General features: G+C 30.5%; 1 protein-coding gene across 1 annotated transcript in view; it reads right to left on the minus strand.

Annotated features, from left to right (window-relative positions):
* mask (multiple ankyrin repeats single KH domain) overlaps positions 1-27575 on the minus strand; it is a 148649-nt gene that overhangs the window by 81201 nt on the left and 39873 nt on the right. Inside the window, 2 exon segments of the mRNA XM_067282314.1 lie at positions 3064-3223; positions 23440-23596. Coding sequence (XP_067138415.1) covers positions 3064-3223; positions 23440-23596 — 317 coding nt within the window.

The raw sequence follows: 27575 nt of genomic DNA on the forward strand, positions 1-27575 counted from the left end.
TATTGTGCTCTAATGTTATTTGGACATGTTTTAGAGATAGAAATAAAATGAGAAAAATTAAATAATGCAATAAAGGTCCTAACATTTGTCTTACATTTATCTTTTAAACTAACGAATATATAGTACATTGCCAAATTAATTTTTTTAATAATGAACAACTGTATCAATATCATTAGTAGACTGGGCTCTGACTCTAGCTGTTTTTTGTAATTGCATTGGTTTATCAAATGTGGATAAGATGGAATTAGCACTGTCAGAAATATAGGAATCTGACTTTTGCACTGAGAATATCTAAACGGTATATAAATTACATATTATATTATATAATATATGTAGATATTTTTAAAATAATGAAATTACATGGCTTATTTGTACTTTTTTGATTTTCAGTTAGTCCTAAAACATAATCGCTTTAATAAATAAAAATATAAATGGCAAAAAAGAAGGACTAAAGCAAGGCATTTACCTGTGTGAAAAAGTCATATTTATATTTTTATTTATTAAATGTAAATAACGCCGGCCATGTTCCTTTTATTTTTTACTTAAATCATAATCTCTTTACTTTCATCAGATAAATTAATATAATCGTCATGATATTTATTCATTTCTTCATTAATAAATTCAAACAATTCCTGTTCAGTATTCATATTTATGTGCCAAATCTTAATTTGATTCACATATAGAAAAAAACAACTCTAAATTTGCTTGCAGAATACGGTGATAAAACTCTAAATCGAACAATGCAAACTGTTCTAAGAAATAACTCTTATTTCAAATTTCCAAAGAAATAGTGCCCACTGTTAATTAACATACACAATTTGTTTTTTGATTCTTGAAAACATAACATTACATTTTGAAGCTAGAAATAACTTGATATATTGAAAAATGTAATATTACATTTGCCATTTTTTCCCAAAAGAATTTGCAAAACATAATATTATGCTTCTAGCAGAATAAGTGTTAAACCTCATCAAGTTCGAAAAATAAATTTAAATCACATACGATATGTGTTTATCTTATGATTAATGTTACATTATTTTCAAATGTTATGTGACTACCGAAGATCAGTAACTTCTGGTCAAAAATGTTTCTATTCTAATAAACCTCTTGCTGGAATTTCAAAGATTGGATTTTAATTGTATTTGGATTGACAGATTATTATTCTAAAACAAAAATTTAATTCAATTGGAGCAAAAAATATGAACATCAACTAATGACAAATCCTTTGTTTTGTTGAATACATAATTTATTATATCTAAAATCAAATAACTTCAGAATTTATATTTTTTGATACCAGTTATTTATAATCAAGTAAAAAAATTATGTAGTTTCCCAAACAAAAAATGAGATTAACCTATATTCTTTATATTCATGGAGAGAGAAAGAGAAAATGTTAATGATATCAAAAATTTATATATATATATATATATATATATATATATATATATAAATTTTTTGAAAATATAAAATTCCACAATAAGAATCAATATATATATATTGATTCTTATTGTGGAATTTTTGTTAATTCAATAAGTTGATTAAATAAATTAAAGAAGGACTTCTAGCAAACCCATCTATTATGTTTGCACACTTTAAAAAGGTTAACAAGTAAAAAGTTAACAATTCATAAATAATTTATACTATGCCATTCATTTCAGATGATCAAACTACAAATATAAATTAATAAAATCAAAAAATAAAATTGCTCATTTTAGGAAACAAATAATATAATAAAAGGTAAATATTTGCTTTTTAATTTTTTTACTACTATAATACTAAATTTTATGACTGTTTAGTAGTAATAAATTTCATTATTTTATCGAAAAAATAAATACTTTAACCCTAAGTGTATTGCTGTCTTAGTTGAATCACTTAGCATCTTTAGATGCTACTGTTTACTTCTGTATTTTGTCTTCTTCCTTATGACAAAGTACTTGTGGACTGACAAAAATGCATATTATTTTTATATTTATTTTTTGTAATTTGATCTGAAAAAGAAAAAAATAAACATCAAATTTTATTTCACTGAAAATTCTCTCGTGTTTCATGGATTGATATCAGATTTGTTCGTAATTGGAGGGGATGTTTCCTTTCAAAGTCAACGTAAAAAAATATTTATAGGGAGATTTGCAGTAGAGCCAGCACTGACCCCTACTCAAGAAGTTAAGAAACCATGAAAAGTTTTATTAAGATGTAAACAAAAGCTTCCACCTCACAATTGACAGTTTTATTTCATTCAAAAACAAGTTTTCTTTACAATTTAACAAGTATTTTTGTCAGAACTGATTATTTTTTGTTTTTTAATGAAATGTAGTTATACAGTTATCAAAAATTAATTATCTTAATCCAAAAATAAATGTTGCTTCAAATATTACAGAAAGCATCAAACTTTTTGCCAATTGTTTGTTCAATCAGGAATGTTTTCTATGTTTGAAATGAAGCAATTGAAGAAGTAATGTATGGACCATTGAAAATTTGGAATGAAAATTTTTATCAAATAAATGAATTTGTTATGTTTCCTTGATAGCACTATTACAAAATAAGCAAACATTTTAAAATTCAATTAGTTTGTGTCATTAAAATTATTATTATGTTTTTAAAATTTCTGTTTTGTTTCATGCTTTGAGCAACATTTTGTCTAAAATTAATTGGAATGCCATCTATATCATCACTTTGCATTTTTGTTGTGTTGAAATGGGAAAATACCAGAGAATAGATGCAGAATATAAGAAGCAGTATACCTTAATATCTTTTAAAAAAACATTGACACAAATAAGAAAATTCATAGTTGCTAATGAAGTGATGCAAGTTAAAGTCACAAGTGTTAATATCTATGCATTTTCCTGCAAGAGATATTACACAAATGCTCACATGATGTCTCTCAGATGCCATGATTTTTTCTTGGAAAGTATCTGTGCAGTGAAAGTGTCAACTGCATGTTATCCTGGTTGGAAAGTTAGAAGGTAGAAATTTTTTCGTGTCCGAAACACCACATGACAGAGGGTTTAAAATTATTTCATTAATAATTTCATAATCATAATAATTTTGTAACTCATCACTTGCCTGTGCTAATTCATAATAACCTGAAGAACATGCTAGAGACAAAAGAGATTCTCCTTCTTCTGTAATTTCATTTACATTTCTTCCTTCATCTAGCAGTTTCCTAACTGTTCCAACATCTCCATCACTGCATGCTTCAGCTAATGATCGTCCACCATTTCCACTAAAAAGAAAAAATAATAATTTACAATCATTACTAAGTTTCGTACAAAATTACCAATCTGAGTAATAGTTACTTCTAAATTTACATTTTCTCATGAATTGGTAAAAAATTTACATAATAATACACTGCTATAAAATTATTCTATTATTATTATTATTATCATTTTTTGTATTTGTTCGTTCTGTGCTCTTTTTAAATCTTAAATGTCAATCAAGTTATAATTATAGAAAAAGAATAGGTTTATAGTAAAAGAGTAAGAAAACATCTGCTCCTGCAAATAGAAAAGGGCTGCAAAATTTTCTAATTTTTGTTTTCTCTAGAATAAAAATACTAGAAAATTTGAGACCCAAAAATCATCCACTATATCTTCTACCTTGAAAATGTTAAATCAAAATCCTCTTTGAATGTCCAACATAACAATTTAACATAAAATTAAGAAATGCCAAATTGAATCCTAAATTTGTTTTTTTGGAGCAATAATTGCGACTACTAAAATCAGGGCAAATGTGAAGCCAAGAAACGTTGGAATGGAATTTCACCATATATTAAAATGACAGATTTTCTTCTTTTATTACAGCTAAAAGTATATATAAAACCAAAGTGCTTTAGTGCAAATAAAAGCAGATAATTTAATGAATTATATTAGTCCTGGAATTATTGTTGTTAATTAAAAATCAGTAAAAATTCTCCCTAATTGAATGGAAAATTGGTACAACAGCTTAGAAAAATCGAAAATCTCTCCCTTATGATTTTCATGAAGACTTTAAATACTAGAAAAACTGTTGAGATTAAAGAAACTTAAAAATTTTATATGTAAAATTAAACATTTAAATTTATCTTTTAGTGATTCACAAAATCTTACATTACATGTAGAAGTAGAAGGAGAAATAACAATAGAATATGCTCCATTTAGAAAAAGTTGATCCTGTATTATCACTTTAAGACAAAGTAGGACAATTAACACAACTTTTTAAAAAGCACGATATTTCAGTAAGAAAAGTAAGATGAATTTGAGGTCTGTCATAGTGATGTTAGAAAAGCAACGGTTTCCCATTGATAAACACAGTAAATTTGAATGTAATTAAGAAAAATTAGACACGTGAAATTTTTCATTTGCCATCACATTCATCAAATATATAATCAATAAAATTATTATTATTATATTTATTGTAAAATGCTACATTAAAGATTATTATATTCAATAATGTTTGTTTTTAAACAACAAAACTTAATATGACTTTCAAATACATAAAAATAATCTCAGCCATAAACCAAAATGTAATAGCAGTAGGATTTTCACTTTGGGAGAGTGGAGGTGAGATGGAACATTGTTTTACGAGGCAAGTGTTATCTCTACATTTTGTCAAACAAACTAATTTTTAGAATTTAGTGATCAATTCTTAGTAAGACTGAAGTTGAAAAAAGTTTAGTAAGAATGTATAATTACTTGGCAAACAAATCAATATTTATTTAACCCTTAGCCTGCCGTTTGCCACGCCCCCTTATTTTGTAAAACGGCCAAGGTCAAAATAGGTGAATCAGGCAATATTATTTTAAAAATTCACTAAAAATTAAATTATTATTTTATTCATATGAAAAAAATTACATATATTTATCAATATAGTTAGTTTTAAATACGACATATTTCAATAAAGTTTGTTTGAAACATTTATGAGAAAAAAATAATAATATATGATAACTGACATTCAGACTTGAAAATTTGTTACTATTTGTCAAAATTAACATTGCCTGCTTACTCCATTCTTATTGTCACTGAGCCAATACGACGTAGAATATTGTTCTGTACAATTTGATATAACATTTATGCATGTACGTTTATTCGTTGTGAAATTATCGCACATTATATCAAACATTTGTTTAAAATTTGAACTTTATTCTGCTTTCAACTAATATAATGAACTAATATACTTTATTCATTTTATATCAAACAAGATTATTTATTTTCGTAATAAACATATGATTACCAGTAGCAATAGATGTAACATTTTCGGATATTTTAAATTTAAAAAATAATTAAAAATTAAAAATTAAAAAAATATATAAAATATCAGAACTGAAGGTCATAACTTGAATATTTATGATGCATTAACATATTATAGCTGAATAAACTTATTATAGCATTAATGAACTTATTATAGTAATATTATTGCATAGATATGCTAAAAATAAAATAAAAAATAATCAGAAAATGAAAAATTAAGGAAAAACTATCGATAATTAAAAGTTTTTTTTATCGACAGAACACCACCTGGACAAAAATATGTAAAACAGACGATAAACAAGACGATACCATAAAGTGCTGACATCTGTTGTCGATAAATTTTATAAAAATCGATTTTTAACAGGGTAACGATGAATCGGTACCCTGGCCGTTTTGCGAAACAATTAGGGTAACGATAAATCGGTACCCTGGCCGGGAAAGGGTTAAAGAAATCTCCCAATAATACACAATATAAATCAACACTAAATCCGAAACCTGTTACCGGAGTAAATCATGCAAAAGAAACCTTTCTTCACATGATTTACACCGGTAACAGATTCCGGATTTAGTGTCGATTTCACCCCTGGTGTTAAGGTGATGTTGAGTTTCTTATACCCAATATAGGTAGACTTGAAAAATTATAACAAGATGATAGATAGGTGGGCAAAGAGATTTTAAACTGAGCACCAGCTTACCATTACACCACCCTATTGACCACTGATCCATGACGACCTTTAAAATTCACAATGCTTTATATATTTTCCATTCTTATGTAAAAATCTGTTTATATGGCTTTCTCTGAATAGCAATAACTAAAATATTCAAGATTTTAACATTTGCTTAAAAAAGCCTAATTCAAATTTAAAAAAAAAACAGTCAATTGATTCGATGTCAACTATAAAAGGTCAAAAAAAAAAAAAATGATTATTTATAACTAAGATCATCAGTTATTTGTGTAATTCTTATAAATTATTTGCATAGATTTAAAAGATTATGCATATTTTGATAATATATTTACTATATTATCAAAATATTGACAAAAATAATAAAATATTTACTTCTTGATACATATCATTAGTGTGAATACTGTTGATTGCTGATGACTTAATGATTAGTCCAGTGGTTTTCAACCAGAATGCTGTAGCACACACTAGAGGGCTGCAACAACAGTTCAGCAGTGCTATGAAATATAGTGCCACAATCATCATCATGACACTTCTTAAGGGTATTACTAAATGTTTAAAAAGTACAATAACTCTACGTTGGTAAAGTAAGGATGACACGAAAAAAAATTACCAAGTTAAGGATGCCACTATTAGAAAAAGGTTAAAAACATTGGTCTCATATAGACACCTAAATTGTCTTTAGTGAGGTTACTTTTATTGGTCAAAGTATGTTTCTTGCAACTGAAATATTTCTTTTAACATTAGTGCTAAAAGATGACACCAACAACACTTTTCATGCTGAAATGACCAACACTTACATTATTTACCACTTAACTTTTCTAGAAATCTTTAGGATTTTTATCCACTGATCCTTCTGAAACTACACTTTTATATTATGCTAGTTCCTCACATGGAATACACTTTTCAAAAAAATTGAAATGTCTAAGTGATTTAGACCTATTAATATACAAAATAGACACAAAAAACTAAAATTATTGATTATCTTTACAAAAATTGAGACAAATTATGTTTTTACAGATATATTTTTTGTGTTACTTGTTTTTTGTAACAAATTTGTTATTTGGGATATGCAATTTGTTGTTATAGGTGTAATCATCAGCCATTTGGCTTTACTTTGTACTAATATAAAAACCATCGTCTATGTGCATGTGAATGTCTTATAACTCCTGCAATTTTTGTCCAATCCAGATAAAATTTTGATTATATTTGTTTTATGTTCTGATGGAAAGTATAGGCCACTTATTTTGCAAAAATATTAGCTATAGAATAAGCATTTTATCAATTTCAGATCTATGATTGGAGTTACAGTGACATTCATGCTCGACGAGGGAACTTCCCTTAAGCTGGAGTTTTAAATATTTTGGCAAATGGCATATTTTAAACATACTTCATTAAATTTAAAATTTAAACTTTAAAAAAAGATAGCCTCATCATGTCAGTTCTACAACAAAATTTTAAAAAATCTTTCCATAGTGACCCCATGTGACATTCTATTATCTGATTGAAAACAACGATCTAACGAGCCCGTTATTTAGAAGTGTTATCGCTCATCTAACTAACTCACTGTACATACAATTCACCTTTGTTTTATCAACATGAAACTAAGAAATGGCTTTATCAAGGGCAGCAGAAATATGATCACAACATCAATCATCAAAACAATATTAAGGTGTCTATTATTAAAGGAAGACAGCAAGGAAATCTTTTAAAAGACAATAGTGTGTTTACTCAGAATGTAGTGTATAAACTAATTTTATAATGAAAGATTTTATTATTTTAAAGGCCTAAATCTGTTTGTGTGTGTAAGTGAATTCTCTATAATTCCTTTTTTTTTTTCCACTTTAGGTGAAATTTTGTTTTGTTGCTCTATGTCACAACAAATAATATTTCTACAAATGAAGTAGCTTATACTAACTCCTCTTGTATTTCTTGAAATCTCTACGCTTCTCAATTCTTCAATCTCTACTTTCTCATAAAATGTATTCCTTCATGCTTGACAAGGGAATTTCTAGTATGTATATAATAAATTCATTTACTGTAAGGATATTTGTTAAGTTTTTATTTGTCATTGTATGGCATTAAATGAGATAGCCACCCCTGAAATGCAGATTTGCTTTCTAGTCTGGCTCATTTGTAAATAATAATAGTTTCCAGTAATACATTTTTTTTCACTTCTGTGTTTTTTCAAGTGGTTCCACCAAATACATAATTCACTGTAACTGGAGTTTTAACGTACTCTCCTGTTATTAAAAATAGTTGATTTACAGGTTTAAGGAAAAAAAATTACACAATTTCCTCACTTTATGTTAAAATATGCATATTTATGCATAATACTATTTTCTTGATTGCTGAATAATCTCAGTATAAGTTATCAATTAATATAGGACTCAAAGCCATTAAGCATTTTTTGCATGTTATGAAAAATAGCATTCCTAGTATATAGCATTAAAAAGGCATTTATAATGATTAAATTGAAAAATTAATTCAAATTCGTTGTCAAATGACAGATCAAATTAGTTCAGTTACTACAGCATTGAGATGAAATACTAAAAGTGAGTATTTGAATTTATCGTTGAGTAACTAAAACTTTATCTTTGAAAATTCAATTTTATAGTTTATCAAACTGGATGCATTTAAATGTTCAATCTGACTGTTAACATTATTATATTAAGAATTTAATATGGCTTTAAATCATACAATGTATTTTTTAAAATTATTTCTTCTTAAAAGATTAGACTTCTGATATTTTTGTTATTTATTTTAAAAATATCATTGCCAAACAAGTTTAGCTTCTGATAATGTCTATAGAGCTATGGAAGGAACGACGAAACTAGATTGAGGTGCCTCTAGTGGCGACGCCGGGTAACAGAATCGGAGCTACAAAGCCGGCACCAGTGTTGTTCCACCTAGTACTTTTGTACTAATCTAGTACCTTTTTACTTGTTCCAGTACCAAGATACCCAACACCATTTTCCTAGTACTATTCATGAAATCCTAATACCTTCCTTTCAATTTAGTACCTTTCAAAACATCCATTTTTATTCCATATTTCTATATTTTTTTACTTTACTTTGAAAGTAAATAGATGTTTTTATTGTTTCCTCATTCATCAGTTGAACATAATTTTTTTACAATTAAATTTAATAAAAACTAAACTACAAAATCGAGTTCTTACCGATTCCTGTGAAGCACTGTTATTAGCAGAGGAGCTAATTAAAAGCAACAACGATAAAATGTTACACTTGGAAACCATCATCTGCTTCAACCATACAAAAATGTTCTAGTGAGGAAGATTCTGATGATGATGATCTTACCAGTGATTTTTCAATGTGATAATTTTAAAATTTAGTGCTTCATGTTCATTACTTTTGTTTCAACAATTTGTTCATTTCATTGTCATTGAGGAATAATAGCATTCTTGCAATATATGAATTTATCCTGTATGAATTTTGTATGTTACATGCAACACTATATATATTTTAATAAATAGAAATTTGATAAATTATAAATTTATATTTAAATAATATATACATACATTCAGCAGTTTACAATCAAATTAATGCCTGCATTAGTCAATACAGTCACTTCTCGGAGTTCAGTTCTGCAACTTCGGACGCAAGTCGAAATGATCATAAGTCGAGAAGTGACTGTACTTACAACAAAACAGCCATCTTACACAAGCACACATGAAGGATACAACAAAACTAAAGATGACACAATCAATCGTCAGAAGTGTGCAAGATATATAGGTATATGATATATATTTGACAAAAATTATAAAAAATTGATACATTTTAAAAAAATTTTCATGAAAGTTTTTCGTCATAAGTGTGAATGGTCATAATTCGAGAAGTGACTGTAGATCATTAGTTAAAACTGAGCAGTATTAATATTCTGATATTTATTATACTCTTAATTTTGTACAATTTAAAGGATAGTGTGGAAGAAGTAAACTATATATCCATTGATGGTAAATAATGAAATTTGTAACTAACCATATATATAAAGGAGCTTCAATAAGGACCATAGCAGTAGTTAACAGTATTGTTTTAACAGGGAGAACTTTTACTTTCATTTCCTCAAAATACTAATTTTGCTTCTTACTCCTTTCTTCCACAGATTTCTTAAATTCAATTATCACATCATATGCCAATTAATATCTGTCAGATTAACAAAATAATAAAAAAGAAAAAAGAAAATTACTAAACTTTACATTAAAGAACTAAATTTAAAACAGAGCCAACTAAGGTTTTATAACAGGCGATTGGTTAGAATGCAACACATCTTCATTATATAATGAACCTCAAAAATTACATTGCAGCCAGCCATTTCTCTTTCCTCCCGGGGTAGTGTTTATTCAGGAACAAATAAAACTTTGTACCTGGTGGCGCAGTAATATAAGTAACACTAAAATCGACCATACAACAGTTATTTTTTGAAGTTGTGTGTGGCAGAAAGCTGTGGTTCATCATCACAGGAAGAAAACCAGCATCGTGTTTCAGTACTTATCCAACCCAAAGACAAATGTGTTTTCACGAAGCAGTTTTCTTTGCCTGCATACAGGTAGCACTCAACTCAGTTCCACTAGCTCTATACATTTAACAGAAAGCTATTTTGACTTAAGTGCACATATGCACTCTGAAATTGGCACTAGTTGACATTTATAAGGACATATCTTTCTTAAGCCTAATCTAAAAATATGTAACTTGTAAGAAATAAAAATATTGCCAATATATAATAAAATGCAATATTTACAAATACTATATTTTACTTTTATACTTATTTTAGCAACTGACTCATTCTGTGCTTGCTGTCTCCATAGAAGTTGTATTGATCCAACACATTTTTTGTTAGCATCTATGCAATTGAGTTAAAAAAACTAGTAGTAAAATGCCATAGTATATTTACTATTTTATATTTTAATACTTGTTTGTACTCCATTGTTTTTGAAGTTATTCTTTGACAATTATCTTTTTCCATTTTGTCATTTAATAATACAATTTATAAGTTGGAATTTATGTATGTTTTGTTTATATCAAAATTAAATAATCAAAATGTAGAAAAAAAATTTGTTAACAAAAGTAGCATTTGCTTTTTATATCATTGGCAACAAATTAAATTGTTTTTCAAATAATGTGATGTCATGAAGTTAAAAAAAAAATAAAGAAAACAAAACAAAAAAGTGGGTTAAAAAAAATTAGATGGCTTTAGACCAGCGTTTCTCAACCTGGGGGTCGCGAAACAATAATGAAATCATTTTATGAGAAAAAATCATTTATTATAAACTTATAAACATTTTACTTAAAGTAAGTACACATAAAGAAAAGAAATTAATGTGATGGTTGCATTTGTTTTCCATTTAAAATTTTCTCCATACATGGATCTATGTTAGAAACACACAAAAGCGAATTGTTTTTGAGTGATAAAAGAAGATTCCTGTACAGTAATACCCCGAACTTACGCGATAGGTGGGACAGAGCGATTACTGTGTAAGTTGGGGTATAATTTCGCATATAAATACATACAAACTATTGTTAATTGGGGCCGGAAACTAAAGAAACCAATAATTTAGAAAATAAGGTTTAATAAAATCTTAGATAATACATATGTATAACAAATTATATTATTAAAATTGTAAACCAAAGTTATTTTGATGTAGAAGGCTTCATAAAATCTAACAAATTCGTCTGATTGCTCAAAGAATTTTTTTCTCCCGCAAAATTTCCTCGTAGCATGCTAATAATTTTTTTATTTCTCGTTTTGTAGAAGAAATGCGCTCTTCGTTGGAGTCTATATTTTCTAAAATTTGTAACCACTTTTCAATTGAACTCAGGCCTTTTGTCAAGTTTTCACAGCTTCAAGAATTTTTTCTTCACCTTTTATAATTGTTCTGACTGTCGATTCCAGTAGATCAAACTTCTTTGCCAATTCACAAATTTTCATTTTTGTATCGAAGTCTTTAATAATGTTAACTTTACATTCCAAAGATAAAGTGTTTCTTTTCTAGTTTGATGCAGAAGAATCAGTTCTACTTTGTTTGGATGACATAGTAGAGTCTCTCAAGTCTCTGTAGATATAACAAACGCAGAAATAAATAACAAAATAAATTGTAGCTGTGTGTCGATTCCGCGCGACATGTCCAAGCCAGGGATTGCAATCCAGCAGGATTTTTGCTGGACCAACATCATTCCAGCTGGATCCAGTGCAGATGTATCTTTGGTGCAATAAAGTGTTATCTATCTATCTAGCAATTTATGGTTTTTTTTTAAAGAAAATAAAAACATTTTTTAAAAATACTTAAGAAACTTTAATTATTTAGACTGGTCACTATAAATCAGTAAAACTTCTTACACATTTAGGTAGTAAACTTAACTTTGGTTCGGTTTAACACTTGAGATAAAGATTACATTAAATGTTTAGTTAGATTATAAAGTTAATTATCTCTAAGTTAAATAATAGCAAAAGTAATTCTACTAATTAATTTGTATTACAGTGGTGCCTCGTATAACGTATGCCTCGAATAACGGACGCTGCGAACAACGGACTTTCTGTTTGGCCGTTACGTGACTCGAGCAATGGACTGGCTGCGAACAACGGACTTTCCGGCATAATTGATGACTGCTCCATGGGTGCGTTCTTTAATAGCAGTCGCTCTGCGTCTCCGCTACTACGGGAGTGCGCTGCTGTTTGTAGGCATTTAGGAACGACAGTGAAAGAAAGAAAGATGGTGGCGCCCGCACTATCGATATTATCGTGATGGAGGAATCTATAATTCTAAAATATGAGCTTTTAAAGGCAAAAGAAGGGCCCTAATTGTAAAATTTAACCATAAAATGGATTATTTGTTGAAAGCGCATTCAAAATAGCCACGAAAAAAATTAGAATGCGGGTTACCATTCAAAAAAAATTCGTAAAGACACATTACAGCGTGCACTAACTTGCGCTTTCACAATTTCTAAATTTTCATTTATAAAACCACATAATGGACCCGGAAACGAAACTATCTGAGCCATGGAGGACGCCATGTTGCTTTCCACAATAAACTACTGCTACAAGCGGCCGTTTTTGCCGTTCGACGGCACGCACTCCCACCGGAATTTAGGAACGCGTTCCGCAGGAATTTTTAAATGGATGTCGCTCGCGAAGAGTTACGCGGAGGAATAAAAGAACGCACCCCATGTTCATTTTTTTTATGATACAGTACGGTTATTTTATGCTGCGGAACAAATTAGATGTTTTAACATGTATTTCTATGGGAAAATGCGTTTCGTATAACGGACGTTTCACTTAACGGACGTGCACCTGGAACGGATTAAGTACGTTATATGAGGCACCACTGTAATATATTATAATAATGTAAGGACGAATAATCAGTGGCTAAGTGGCTATCAGTCTTACCAGTTTTCTTATATAGGATCTATATATCAGTCTGTACTTATTTATAAGTAATTTAATTATTAGTGTTAGTAAAGTAGTGAGTAAGTAATTAGTTATTATTATCACAATCATGAATCACATACATTCATATTATCATATATCTAAGATACTGATACTCATTAATTTAATTAACAATTTAACTAACAAGGTAGTTTCAGTTTCTCGCTAATTTTCACAATAAAATTGCCTAGCCTAGCCCACTAACCACTTATAGAATAAAAGTTAAAAACTCTTATTTAATAGAATTAGAGTAGAAGTTATAAAATATTAATCTTGTCTTGAATAAAATATTTTAAAGGATTAAATAAAATTAAATCAATCATTTCTGTTATTTTTTTGACTTTTCTGGAAGTAGGATCTCAAGAAACAAATGGTATTGATGGTGTCGTCTCCCAACCTACTTCTTAATGAATTGCATATATATCCCACTGTGGAAAAGGCCCTTTCTGCCTCTACGCTAGTTGGTTTCAGGGTCATCAAATAATCATAAATCGTTCCATCACGTGATTCATTGACATCACAACCGACCGTAAATTAGAATTATGCACCAGGACTAGTATAGGAGTTACTTATTTTATTAAGCACAAAGACACTTTATTTAGCGAGAGCAGAAAGTCAACTGGCAATTAGATCAACAGAGGTCAAAGGGCGGGCAGTGTGGTGTAGAGAGGGGATTATAGCACATGCTGCACTGAACAGCAACGTCACTCTCGCCGCCGAACGATAGTGCACGCAGTAAAGCAGCAATGCCGACAACATAGACTTTTGTGCCATTATTAGAAAAGTTAATAGAGTATTTGCAGATTCGCAGCGCTGGATCTAGCTGGATTGCTGGATGAGGGATCCAGCAATTGCAATCCCTAGTTCGAACATGTAAGCTGGACAATACTGTGGAGGGAGTGAGTAATCAAGAGTTGCATGGCGCTCAAATAAAAGGCGAATTGACGAGATTTGAAAATCGCGTAACTCTGGGTTAACATAAGTCGGGGTAGCATAAGTCAAGGTATTACTATATTTGGTTTTTAGCACAACCATAGATGAAAAACCCTTTTCAAAGAGATAAGGTGTGGCAAAAGGGATTAATATTTTCAATGCTTCTGTGACTAAATTTCTATATTTATGTCGATGAGCAAGCCAAAACGTATTTACATCTTCAAATGTAAATTGTAGTTGTAGCATTTTGTTGGCAGACATTTCAATGAGCTGGTCATGAATCTCAACCGGTAACTTAGCAGCAGCAACATTTTCACTAAACGGATTCAGTACCCATCTCTTTGAGAAATTATTTTTATCTTCCGGGAAATACTCAGTCAACTGAGTTTTTAGCTCATGCAAATGCATCTTCAGGCAATCCAAACTGTGGTGAATAATAGTGTCTTGTTCATTCAAATTTTTCTCAATATAATCCAAAGTGAGTGGGAACATATCCAAATTTTTGCTTTGAAGGCGAATAATCCAGATATCAAGCTTCTTAATGAACACACAAACTTTGTCATTAATAAAATGTTTTTATCACGTCCTTGTAAATTCACATTGAAGTCCTTTAAATGCGAAAATACATCAGCTAAGTAAGCAAACAACAACATACACTCATTATTCTGTAAAAACAATGAGAATGGCATTTGTTTATCCTGAAAAAATATTAATTCATCTCGCAATTCCAATACCCCGGTTAACACTTTCCCTTGCAATAACCATCTAACTTCTGTATGGAAAAAAAAGAGATTTTTTTATTTTCACCCATTTCATCGCAAAGTTTAGCAAACAGCCTGTTCTGTAACAGTCGATTTTTAATAAAATTGACCAACTTTACAGCTTCACAAAGAATTTGATTGAGATTTTCCGGCATATTTTTTGTGACAAGAGCACGTCTGTGAAGAAAGCAGTGTATCCATTCCGCCCTTGGTATGAGACAATCTCTTAATATTTTCATTACTCCACTGTTCTTTCCTGTTATCGTCTTTGCACCATCACTACATACTGCAATACATTTTGTCCAATCTAGGTTAGTATAGTTTCTCATAGCTTCATAAAAAAAATATCAAAAAGACATTGTCCTGTTGCATGACCCGGTGCTGTTTTGCAAAACAATGTATTTTCTTTGATTGATGTGTTCCTATTGCATTCATATCTCACAAAACAAAGAACTGAGACATGTTTGCTACATCTGTTGATTCATCAAATTGAATACTAAAAAATTCACTTGAACTCACTTGCTGAATTATCTGATTGCCAACATCGGCAGCCATGTCATCGATTTGCCTTGATATTGTGTCGTTAGAAAGCGGAATGTTTTTCAATTTTTTTGCTTCTTCCACACCTATTAAAACACTGACCATATCAATTGCAGCAGGCAATATGAGATTTTGGCAATTGTACGGGGGTTTGGACAACTCAGCTACTCTTAAATGCTACAAGATAAGATGTTTCAAGTACACTTGTATCAGTATGGCTTAACTTACAAATAGAAGTTTGTTGATTGCTCAAGGTATGTAATTTTCTTTCGAAAAATTCCAAAGGTTTGTTTTTATGAGTCGAATGTTTAGTTTCCAAGTGTCAAACTAATTTTGATGGCTTTGTGCTTTCATCAGAGAGAACCTGAGAGCAAACAACGCACTGTGGCTTTTTATACAATGAGGTGAAACCATAATTTAAATAACTGTCATTGTATAACCTTGTCTTTTTACCAACCAATTCACTGGATGTACATGGTGCACTTTGTTTTTTCACAAATTTATCCATGCATTAGAAATTTATCCATTGCATTAGAAATTTAAAAAATTCAGTTTCACGGTTGACTGCACACTAAAATAAAAAGCACCAGATGCACGCTTCGCATTCAAAACTTAACTGAAGTGGTGCAATTGCCAGCACCTCTTTTATACTAGTGACAGCACTTGTTCAAATGCATCCATATGCATGTTCAAACGTGCTTTCAAAGCGAGTATTATAGAAGATCAAATTACAAAGAGCAAGTACACATCAAGTTGCAACTTGTAAATTGCTCATGTATGTACTGTACATGTCATACATGCATCTTCATACCCGTCACTATAAACGCAGACATAAAATAATAGGAATAATTGTATTACATTTTTTATACGGTCAGTATTTTCTTAATGTATAAAATTAGTGCAATGTGATTATATAATATTTAAAAAAATTTACATTTATAATTACAGTCAAAAATCAATTAGTAATAGTAAGGCTTATTGTTATTATTCCTTTGGGGGGGGGGTCGCAAAATATTAATTTTATTTATATTTACTATTTGAGGGATTATGGAGCTAAGAAGGTTGAGAATTGCTGCTTTAGACTAAAGATTTGTTTTATATACTTGAACATTTTTGAATTTTCATTCTTTTCAGTCAGTTCATAATATTAATAAAATACTACTAATGTCACAGCTGTTTAAAGTCACCCCTCTTAATAAACATGTCTATCAAAAAGCCTTAATTGAATTCCTGCAAGATTTAATTTGAAATAAAACTGCTGTACTAATGCTTTTGATTTACAAATGGAGGTCTTCAGGTCCATATATTCAATGATGAAATTCTTGAATCTAAAGTGACCTGAAGATCATCTCCATTTGTAAATTGAAAGTGTTAGTTCAAAAGTTTTATTTTGAATTCAAATCTCATTGGAAATAAAAAAAAGCCAAACTTTTTCTCATGGATGCTTTCATAATTTTAAGCAATGTTATCAATTTTGCATTTGAAATTTATTTATTAAAGAAAGTATAAAGGTTGACCGATACAGGAATACATTTTGAATTTTCTCTTGAAAGAAAAGATTGTATAACCCAATGAAAAATCAAAGTTGAAGAGATCTAAATCAGCCAAATTTTCAGTTAAAATGAAGTATTAGTTAATCCTCAAATTCCACTATATTCTGCTGAAGTGTCAACTGTTTTTTGTATCATTTGTATTCTATCAGTATTTCTCTACATTTAGGCATCTCCTAATTATCAACATAATCCAGAATATAAATATTCTGCTAAGTTAAAGATTAAACAATTAAAAATAATCTTACATCCAATCTTTTTCTGACCAAAATTAATATAATCTAAAATACTAAAAAGTTTAATCTAATAAATCAATGACTTCTTACACATTTGAAACTAAATGTCATCATATTCAGCTTATTAGTCCCACTCTTTGGAGGTCACTGCTGCAGATTGCTTTCTTCCACCTCACTCATTCCTCTGCCAGATTTCGATAAATTCCAAGAGCCATCATATTCTCAAACACACTCAAACCATTGTCTTCTTGGTCTACCTCTTTTCCTCCTTCCAGAAAGATCCATTGTCACCACACATTTACAAACATAATCCAAAAGGACTTCTCTCCACATGCCTGAAGCACTGCAATCATTTTTACACTAATTCTCACCAATTTTCTGAGATTTTTATCACCTTCCAAAGACCTTCTCACCATACTATTTTTGATCCTGTCCCTTCTTGTCATCCCACATATCCATCTCAGTATTTTCATCTCAGACAACCTTACTATAGACCAGTGATTCTCAATCATTTTTGTTACGATACACTTTTAATAATTTAAAAATTTGGCAACACACATGGTTACTTCAGTAAGTGATTCTCAATTGGAATCACTTACCGAATTTGGTGAAGTTGTAAAAATAAATATATATATAATATTTGCTTACACAGACACAATGCAGTGACAATTCTCAAACACTAGGCAAATTATTCATCTTTTTATTCAGTTGGTTATTTATTCAGTTTTATTTCAAAATTATATTATATTTATATATAATATAAAAAGATGAATATACATAATGTAAAATATTAATAACTAAACACAATAACAAACATATAAAACAGTACAAATAAACAAAACAATAACACAATATATAAAAGTAAAAAAATAAATAATCAAATCTGTTTATACATATTAATGACTTTCAGAAAGTCCAGTAGCTTATCAAGATTTGGCTTCTGGCCGAAATATCTGTCAAACTTGCATTTCCAAAATGCTATCTACAACTCTCAAAAGCAGAGCAATTGTTTGGTATGTGATTAAAACACTTACAGTGCAGTTGTAATAGTGTATACTGGCTGGTCAGTATCATTCAAAAAGATATTGATGAGTCAGCAGTGTGTGTCCAATCCTCAGGCGGGTGAGGATTACTTCAGATCTCCTTTCATCAAACTCATTGCGTGTCCAATTTTCTATCAAAGATTTGTTCTCATGCAGTTTATTGTGGACTTGTGCATTCCACATGTTTTGCTATCTCTCTTCTAGTCATTTTTTAACAACTAGCTTCAAGTCACCTCCTTCAATAAGCATTGAATGCTGTAAAGGGCTTGCTGCAGCTTGTTCATTCCTTCTTATACCTATATAGTCTGGGACCACAAAATTTTAGAGAGAAATTACTTGCAAACAGATGGCAAATCAGTTTGCAAATTTTAATCATTATGGAGTCAGAACTAGATTCAGATGAGATCAAAGCCTGAAGTGCACTAACTGAGTCAGTGTAAATTACACAGCTTTTTACTTATATACTTTAAGGCTAAGTGGATAGCCTGCAGCTCTGCAGTGAAGATGGAAGAATTTGGTGATATTTTTTCTGCCACAATTTCATCTTGGCAGATAAAGGCTGATCGAACATAGTTATCTGTTTTAGATCCATCAATGTAAATAGGAATTAAATTCCTGTGACTGTGTTGAATTTCTACAAAGTGCTGTCTAAACACAATCTGGAATGGATTCCTTAGGAAAGTGCTTTAAGCTAAGGTCAACTTTTATCACAGGAGTTAACCAAGGTAATATACTACCATCCTCGGGCTGTGAAATGTTGCTTGTGTCCAGTTCAATTGGGCTGCTTACATTTGCCATTCTTATGTCAAATGCAGAGACACTAAATGTGCAGGCTGCAAATAATCTTTTCAGCTGAGTATCTGATACTGTAGAATAAACAAAAGGTTTGGTCTGAGATTTCAGTTTAGGTAAAAGAGGAGAGAACTGTTCACTTCTGAGTGACAATGGAAGCTCATAAGCTTCCACATACAGGCTTTGGACAGGAGAAGTCCAAAAAGTACCAGTGCACAAAACACAATGCTTGATGGTGGATTGGATCCAGCATCTGAAGAGTGGATTCTCGCACAGAGCCATATACAATGCATCCATAAACCAGCTTAGAGCGGACAAGGACCCCATATATCCCGAGCATTGAACATTTATATTGCTTATCAAAGGGAGCAGACAACACCTTTAAAAGATTTAGAGATCTTAGACATTTACTCTTCAAGTTGCATAAGTGTGGCAGAAGGTCAATTTTTGGTCAAACAGAACACCCAGAAACTTAGTTTCATTGATCGTTGGAATTTTAACCCTATTTAGGTGAATTTCAGGATTGGGGTGCAAACAATGCCTTCAGCAAAAGTGGATGTATGAGGTCTTCTCCATGTTAAAAATAAAATCATTGGCCTTGGACGAATTGTATATGAGATTTACAGAAGTTTGCATTTGTCTCTTGATGAAACTCATGTTACTAGAGATACGTCATGATGACTGACAGATCTGAAAGTCATCCACATACAGAGAGTGTTTCACACTGGAAAGAAGACAGTTAGCTATGCTGTTAATTTTAATTAGGAACAGAGTCACACTCAAAATAGAACCTTGAGGAACACCTTCTTATGTGAAAGGTCTCGATAACATGATGCCCATCCTAACTTGGAATCTTTGATTCTGTAGGAAGACTTCTATGGAAATTGACAAATTACCCCACTATCCAAATTGGTGCAGGTCACAGAGTATTCTGTATCACCAGTAGCAATCATAGGCCTTCTCTATATTGAAGTGTTGTCATCAAACAAATGTTTCATGTATGTATGTTCCAAGGTTTACTGTCTGTGGTACTTCTGTCCCTACAAAATCCACTTTGAAAAATAACCATTTTTCTCTAAGAAAAACATCAGATGTCTATCATTCTTTTGAAGAGTTTACAAAAACAACTCATAAGAAAGATTGATCTGTAATTAGAGGAATTCTTATGATCTTTGCGTGGTTTGGGAATAATAATCAATAGCATCCAAGAGTCAAGAAAAGCATGCCCTGTCCATATTCTGTTAAATAGACTCAAGAGATTAAGGAAATTGAGATTTTTGATCATGCTGTAGTGGATTTTATCCAGGCCTACAGCAATATTCCCTAAGTGACAGAGCTGTATGTAGTTCTAACCTGATGAACGACACATTGTATTCTTCATTAGATGAAGAATGGAAATTTAAATACTGATTTTCCATTTAGGCTTTATAAGCTTGAAAATTTCTTGAATACATTACATTCTGGATGAAGTGGAAAAAGTTTTCCCAATAAATCAGCAATACCTTGTATGCCACTAATTATTGTGCTATTATCTTACAATGTAGACAAACAAAGATGCATATTTTCCATTAATTTTATGAATTTTATCCCAGACTGCTTTTGAGCTAGTGGAAGACATTATACTAGATACATACTTCCTCCAAGAATCCCTTTGGCTTTGCTCTTAGAAATGCAATTAAATTGCTAGCAGTGGAGTATCTTTGAAAATCCCCCATGCTTTCTTTTGTTTTTTGTATGCTGCCACAGAATCTTGGTTCCACCATGGTTTCAGATGTTTTTGGATATTTGGTTGATGTTTTCCCCATTGCACTGTCAGCTGCCTGGATAATACTGGAAGTAACAACTTAGACCACATCATTGATATCGGGAATGTTAATCAAATCATCTGAGATGTTGACAAAAATGCTTTATCTAGCTTCCAGCATTGTGGACGAGCAGTTTCACAACTTTGTCAACCTACATATTTAAAAAATATTGGGAAGTGGTCACTGGAAAGTGGATAAGACCCAACCTCACATGAGAATGCCAAAACAAGTTAGGGGTTCCCAATGACAAATCAGTTGGAGTGATTGTTCTTGTTGGGCATGGAAGTATGTCACATACTTCCATGTGCAACAAGTTAAACTTCTCCAGTATTGAATAGGTACAACTGTTGATTCAAAAGACTCAATGATCAACTGATTGACTCAAATAGAGCCTGATTTGAGCCTACCATTTATTCAAAGCAGGGACCAAAGCAGTGTGTTGGAGACATTATGTTGCCCCCTCAACTACCAGGATTTCCTTTATGGCATATGGGTCAACATACATGGGAAACACATGGGTGGGCATTCAGATCCCAGAGATGGTAAAAAAGAGTTACTAAACCATCTCTGAGAGGTCCCCTCACCATGGAGAGGAACACACTTCAAGGGGTTGTCCTCAGTAAGAAGAGTGTCATTTTCTGCCTTAATAGTTTTTACTTGGTATGTGTCTTTGCTATTTCTATTCCTTTGTTTTGTTATTATGAAGATTTTCTTCTGTCCATCTTCTGTTTCTTGACTCATAAAACTCTAAATATGATTTAGCCTTTGCCATTGTTACTGTCTTCCTGGACTTCTTTTTGGCTTCCCTATAATCTTTTCTAGTCTCTTCATCACCATTCTCATCCCATCTTCCCTTAGTCTTCTTTACTCTAATGAACCTCTGGACTTCATCATTCCACCACTAGTGTCTTTGATTTAGACTTACCAATTGTTATACCAAGGATCTCATCACCCAAATTACTTATTTTATTTGCCAGCCGGCTCCATGCCTCACTGGAAGAACTCCATGCTGTTGGAAACACCTTCAAAATTAATTTCTCCAAGATGTCTCCCCACTATGAACTATTCCTCTACAGGCAGATTCTAACTTCCACCATCTAGTCTTTGGAAGTCCACTCATCTCTTCTGCTCTCTCTGCATTTGATTCATAATACATTTTACTGACTTATTCTATGATGCCACTGCTTCAGCAGGTAGCACTTTACAGAAAATTACATATCTTAAAATGGTTAGTGTGTGTAAAGTATGTAGTCTATTTGCAATAATCTACCTCCATTTTGAAATGTATTCCTTTGTTTTAATAGTTTTTTGAAGTAGGTATTCAGGAGTGCTAAATCAGTTGCTAGAGCACATTCAACTATTCTTTCCCTTCCATAATTCATTTCACACACATCACAATGTCAGTATATTCTTTTGTTATCAGCATTTCTCTCATCAACATGAACATTCAGATAACCACACACACACACACACGAAAGTTTATTTGTAACTGAATGTATCATTATCAAATAAAATGCATTATTTTAATAGGTTAAGGAACAAAGCACAACAAATTCAAACATATTTAGGGAATATAGATATGTTAAACATTCTAAACATATCAAATTCCATAGCATTTCAGAAATAATAATAATAATAAAGCATCAAAGAATCTATATAAAAACAAAATAAATTATATAATATGAGGTCTGTTCAGAAAAAACCAACCACTGTTAATATAATAAAAATAGTTTGCCCAACAATAATGTAACCTGGCAGCTAAGAAGTGGACTGATTGATAGTGCAAAAACTAGAAGCTGATCTGGAGGTTCTGATGTTTATTAACGAAGATAGAAGAAACAATAAATGTCTCTATTTTTCATATTATATGACTGGATACCTTCCTGACAGACCACATATATAATAATAAAAATAATGAATTAGCATTGACTGGGAACAACTACTCAATGTTTTGTTGGCATAGTGAGTCATTAGGAATCTAATAAGGAAACAGTCTTAAAAAATATTATCTAATATAATAAATGACTTCTTAAACTCTAACATTTCAGTTTATTGGATTCTGTTTAAATAAATTATGTCAATTATAACAACTTTTGCTCTTTTCATAATTATTTAGTATGCCTTTACAACCTCAATAGTAATTATGGAAAAATCAAAGATATATTTTGTATGGGTAAATTAAATCCAGGAAAATGACATGTAAAAATAATAATAATACCAATAATAATAAAGCATGTTAACATTATTAAAATTTGCTGACAAAATTTTACAAATAATTATGTGAAAGTTACAAATACACAGACACTTAAAAATTTTATTACATTTTAGTGACAGCTAGTTGTTCATAAGTTTATGTTTATAGATTATTTTCATTTTAACTTTTAAGACATGGTAACTTATTTAGAATTGATGGATTAGTCAATTCCTTTACCTTTCACCCTGTACTCCTGTGGACCCATGCTCAGCTCGCATTCTCGTAAGGGCAGCAGCAGCTTCATCTAAAGCGCAACTGACTGATGATGTTAGCCTACGAAGTACTTCAGGATCAGCAAATTGTTTCCCATCTGAAAGTGAGAGTTTTCCAATACCTGAAAATAAAAGTAATTGAAATATAGCATAAATAATTGAGAGAGAAAAAAAAGAAAAATAAATTACTATAGAATTGCAGAATGAAACAGTAAAAGATACTTCAGATTTGTTGTTAACATCTCAAATAATGAAAATTTAAAAACAACATATAGGATTTGGCTTTATGGTGTTTTTAAATTTTCATTATTTGAGATTTTTGTGCTTATCACTTTCATGAAGCATCCTTCATGAAAGTGATAAGCACAAAAATAGCTTAGTAAGCAAGTTAATGTAAAAATTCAACTTCATGCATTTGATTTATATCAGGAATGTTTCAAGGCCATTAACTAATTAAGTTAAACAAAAATTCACTACCTTTATTTTCATCCAGCTGACTTTTTTTCAGAAAAATCAGATGGTGAATATAAAGGTAGTGAAATTTTTGTAAAATATAGTATAGCCCAGATTCTGGAGAAGTTTTATTTTGTTTTATTTTAATTAAGTTGAAATAAATCATTATAATTATATAAACTTTGACAACTTTAATCAATTTAATAATGTGTATTTTTAAATTAAAAACAAACATTCTTCAAAATAATTTAACATGTTCTGAACAGAATACATTGTCAGCTAACTTTATTTGAATGCTCAGTTAAAAATAAAAAAAATTTAGAAATTAACTAAAAATACTTAAAATAAAAATATAAGGAGATCATTAGGAACTGAAAAATTGATGAAGCTGTTGATTCTAAAACGAATAAGATAGAAAATACCTAGTAATATCTAAAACTAGGAAAAAGAAATGAGCTCTGAGGCATAGACTTTTTTGTTTCAACTTGACACAAAAAACACAAATGTGGTAATACAAGACTAACATTCTGTCTAAAGTAGTTTAAAACCTGCAGGTATAAGAGACATGCATATCCATCATTATAATCAACAAAACATCAACAAACATTTAAAACACTCGTATATGCAGCCTGCAACTTACCAACTCTAGTGAGCAGTTAAAATACATTCATGTACAGCCACAGAATACACATTTGCAAGTCTTGAGAAATTAATTTTGTGACATCATCATACACATTAAATGCCCATCATAAAGATCAAAATAAAAAGTTGTCAGAGATCAATGTAAATCAATGGCAGTTGTAAACTCAATTGACATATAGTGCACATGAGCTTACAACCAACAACCTGTGATAGACTTTACACGGCAAATATGACCTAGTGATCATGACATCAGCCTTGCCCAGCCGTACACAATTGCAAAAGATCATGATAAATATGAAAAGAAATTTTTCATTAATCACAGATCTAATTATATGCTTTTGGAAGACTACATATTAATATTAATAAATCTGGGTATATATAATTTTACAGAAAATATAGAATAATTATGATCAGTCATTATCTGCAATAAAATATGAGTAAAAGAAAATGAATCTGACATCAAGAAATTAAATATTTTTGGCATATACAGTATTTATCACTTTACACAAACATTTTACATTTATATAAAGTGATTCAAATAATAATATAAATGATGATTAATGTGATAACTGACAATTAAGTAAATTCCTTGGTATACAGTTATATGTTTTGAATTTCATACTGTAATATTGTACACTCATTAGGTGCTATGTTACTTGTCTAAGTATTAATTTGTATATTATGAAAACACAATGTTTACTTTTCAGAAAAAGTATTTATACAATTGGGCTTCATATGTAATAATGCAAGACGTTTCAAAAGTTTATCACGAGCAGGGCCGTGGAGTCGGAGTTGTGGAGTTTTAGTATTTTAGTCAAAGCCATCAAAAATCCACTGACAGACTGAATGTGTGTGGAGGCACGATTTAGTTCAACCACTTTGAACCTTAATAACTCCTGTATTAAACCATCTGATTCCAATTCAAAAACTAAAGTTATTAAGCTTCAAACAGAGTGAACAAAATTGTGCTCCCCATACACATTCTAATATCCATTTATACAGAAATGCCCCCAAAATCTTTTGCATATCTCAACATTTCAAGGTATCCTGAGTTCAAAAGTGTAAAAATTTGGGGGGGATAATTTTTTCACCAATTGCTACACTTTTCCTCCGTTATATACAATAGCCAGAAAAGTGAAAATTATCAAATATATTAACGCTTCTCCCAGTGTGGGAGAAGCGTTAGTTTATTACGGCTATGCCAGCTAATGAGTACCGCAAAGCAAAATATCAAATACATATTTATATATTGATTATGTCATTACTTAGAACATAGAAACCTTTTTATTCCAAAGCTAAAAGACTCCCCTATCTTTATTAGAACTCTACTTATTGAAGCTTTTATTCCAAGATCACATGATGACATCAGAAATCTTGGGGCCTATTTTGATAACAAATCCACCCCTGGTCAGTCTGAAAATTTTTAAACAATTCCACAGCCCTGATCATGAGGTTAAATAAAATGACAACTTCAAGACTTTTACTTATTTTCATAACTTAACAGTTAACTTATTTTTAACAGTTAACTGTTAAAAAAAATGTAAAAAAAGTATCAGCATGGTTACAATCACCAAAGAAAAACTTGCATTACAGGTACAATTTCCTACTCAGTATCCAAAAAGAACTAATCCATGAGCTTCATCTAAATACATTACAAATGTCCACAAATTGAAAGCTCAAGATACAGCAAAATGATTAGAGACCTACAAATGGTTTTGACAGTTAAGAAACAAGAAATGAACCCTGTGCAAGTACTTGAAATTTTCTGTTACTCAAACAACAACTCCTCTCTTAAAATACTTTGAGTTGTTGATTTGAAAAACTTAAAATCTCAAAATTTTTTAATTTTTACCAGTTTTAAATTCTTTTGAGTATATAATTATGCTGCATGTGAGAACTTCTGACACCAAAAAACAAATGTTCAGTGAAAATGCAAATTGCATGCACAAGGTATATGTTGACCTGCACTGCAGATAAAAGTGAAATTCCTTTAACTCTTTAGGGTTAGGTGGGTTAAAAACTGTCCCACCTTTTGCATAGCTTTTTATGCATGGCGGAATATATTTTAAACCACCTCGAAAAGTTGAAGTTACTCATAGTCACACAGTTTAATACTTTATTCAAAGTGTTTCATTCAGTTTTTCAAATTTTTTATATTACAAAAAATTCTGTGCAACTAGAGTTTTTTCTGTCATTAAAACTGTGTGCCTCAAAGAGTTAAAATCGCTCTAACACAGAGCTTTTAACAACTAACATGCTTTAACTACACAATAGAGGGACATAAATTATCACACCAGACCATACAATTTTTTATGGACAAAATAGCACAAAAATTATGATCATTTAATGTTATTTTGTCTTCACTGATTTTTAGGCATGTTACGGAACTGCAACACATAGCCTAAATGTTTTTTTTTCTGATCATGTTTTGCTATTTTTTTATGCTCATCAGGTTATAAATGCAACAGAATTCATGCAACATAAATGCCTAAATTCTAGATTGCATAAATAGATTATTCTATTTTTCTTAGATTTGGATCAATCAATAAGATAATATACTTGCTATTTTTTAATATTTTTGTTGTTTCTCTAATATTTGTTTGTGTTTTATAGTTTCATGATATTGTACTTATTCAAGTTCATTGCAAAAGAAAAACATTAGAATGCTAATAGAAATTTTTTTTTCTTTATGAAATATGAAAAATATGCAAAATTTGTTTTTTTTTTTTCTATCAAAAAAAATTTTTACTGAGCCAAGTGCAATTTCCATTTCCACTGAACACACACTATGTCCATTACATTTACAAAACTACATCTTGCTCCAAAGTAACACAGTACAGATTTCAATATATAGCATGTGTTGCATATTTGCAACATGGGCATTTAATGTGTTGAAGTATCTATAACAGTAAGTATACAGTAGTCTCCCTTATCCATTCTGAAATCACCAGTAGATGCCTGAAAACCATGGATAGTACCAAATACTATATATTCTGTTATTTCTTA

The sequence above is a fragment of the Centruroides vittatus genome, unplaced genomic scaffold (assembly GCF_030686945.1).
Source record: "Centruroides vittatus isolate TY-2023 unplaced genomic scaffold, ASM3068694v2 contig_950, whole genome shotgun sequence".
Classification (NCBI taxonomy): Eukaryota; Metazoa; Arthropoda; class Arachnida; order Scorpiones; family Buthidae; genus Centruroides; species Centruroides vittatus.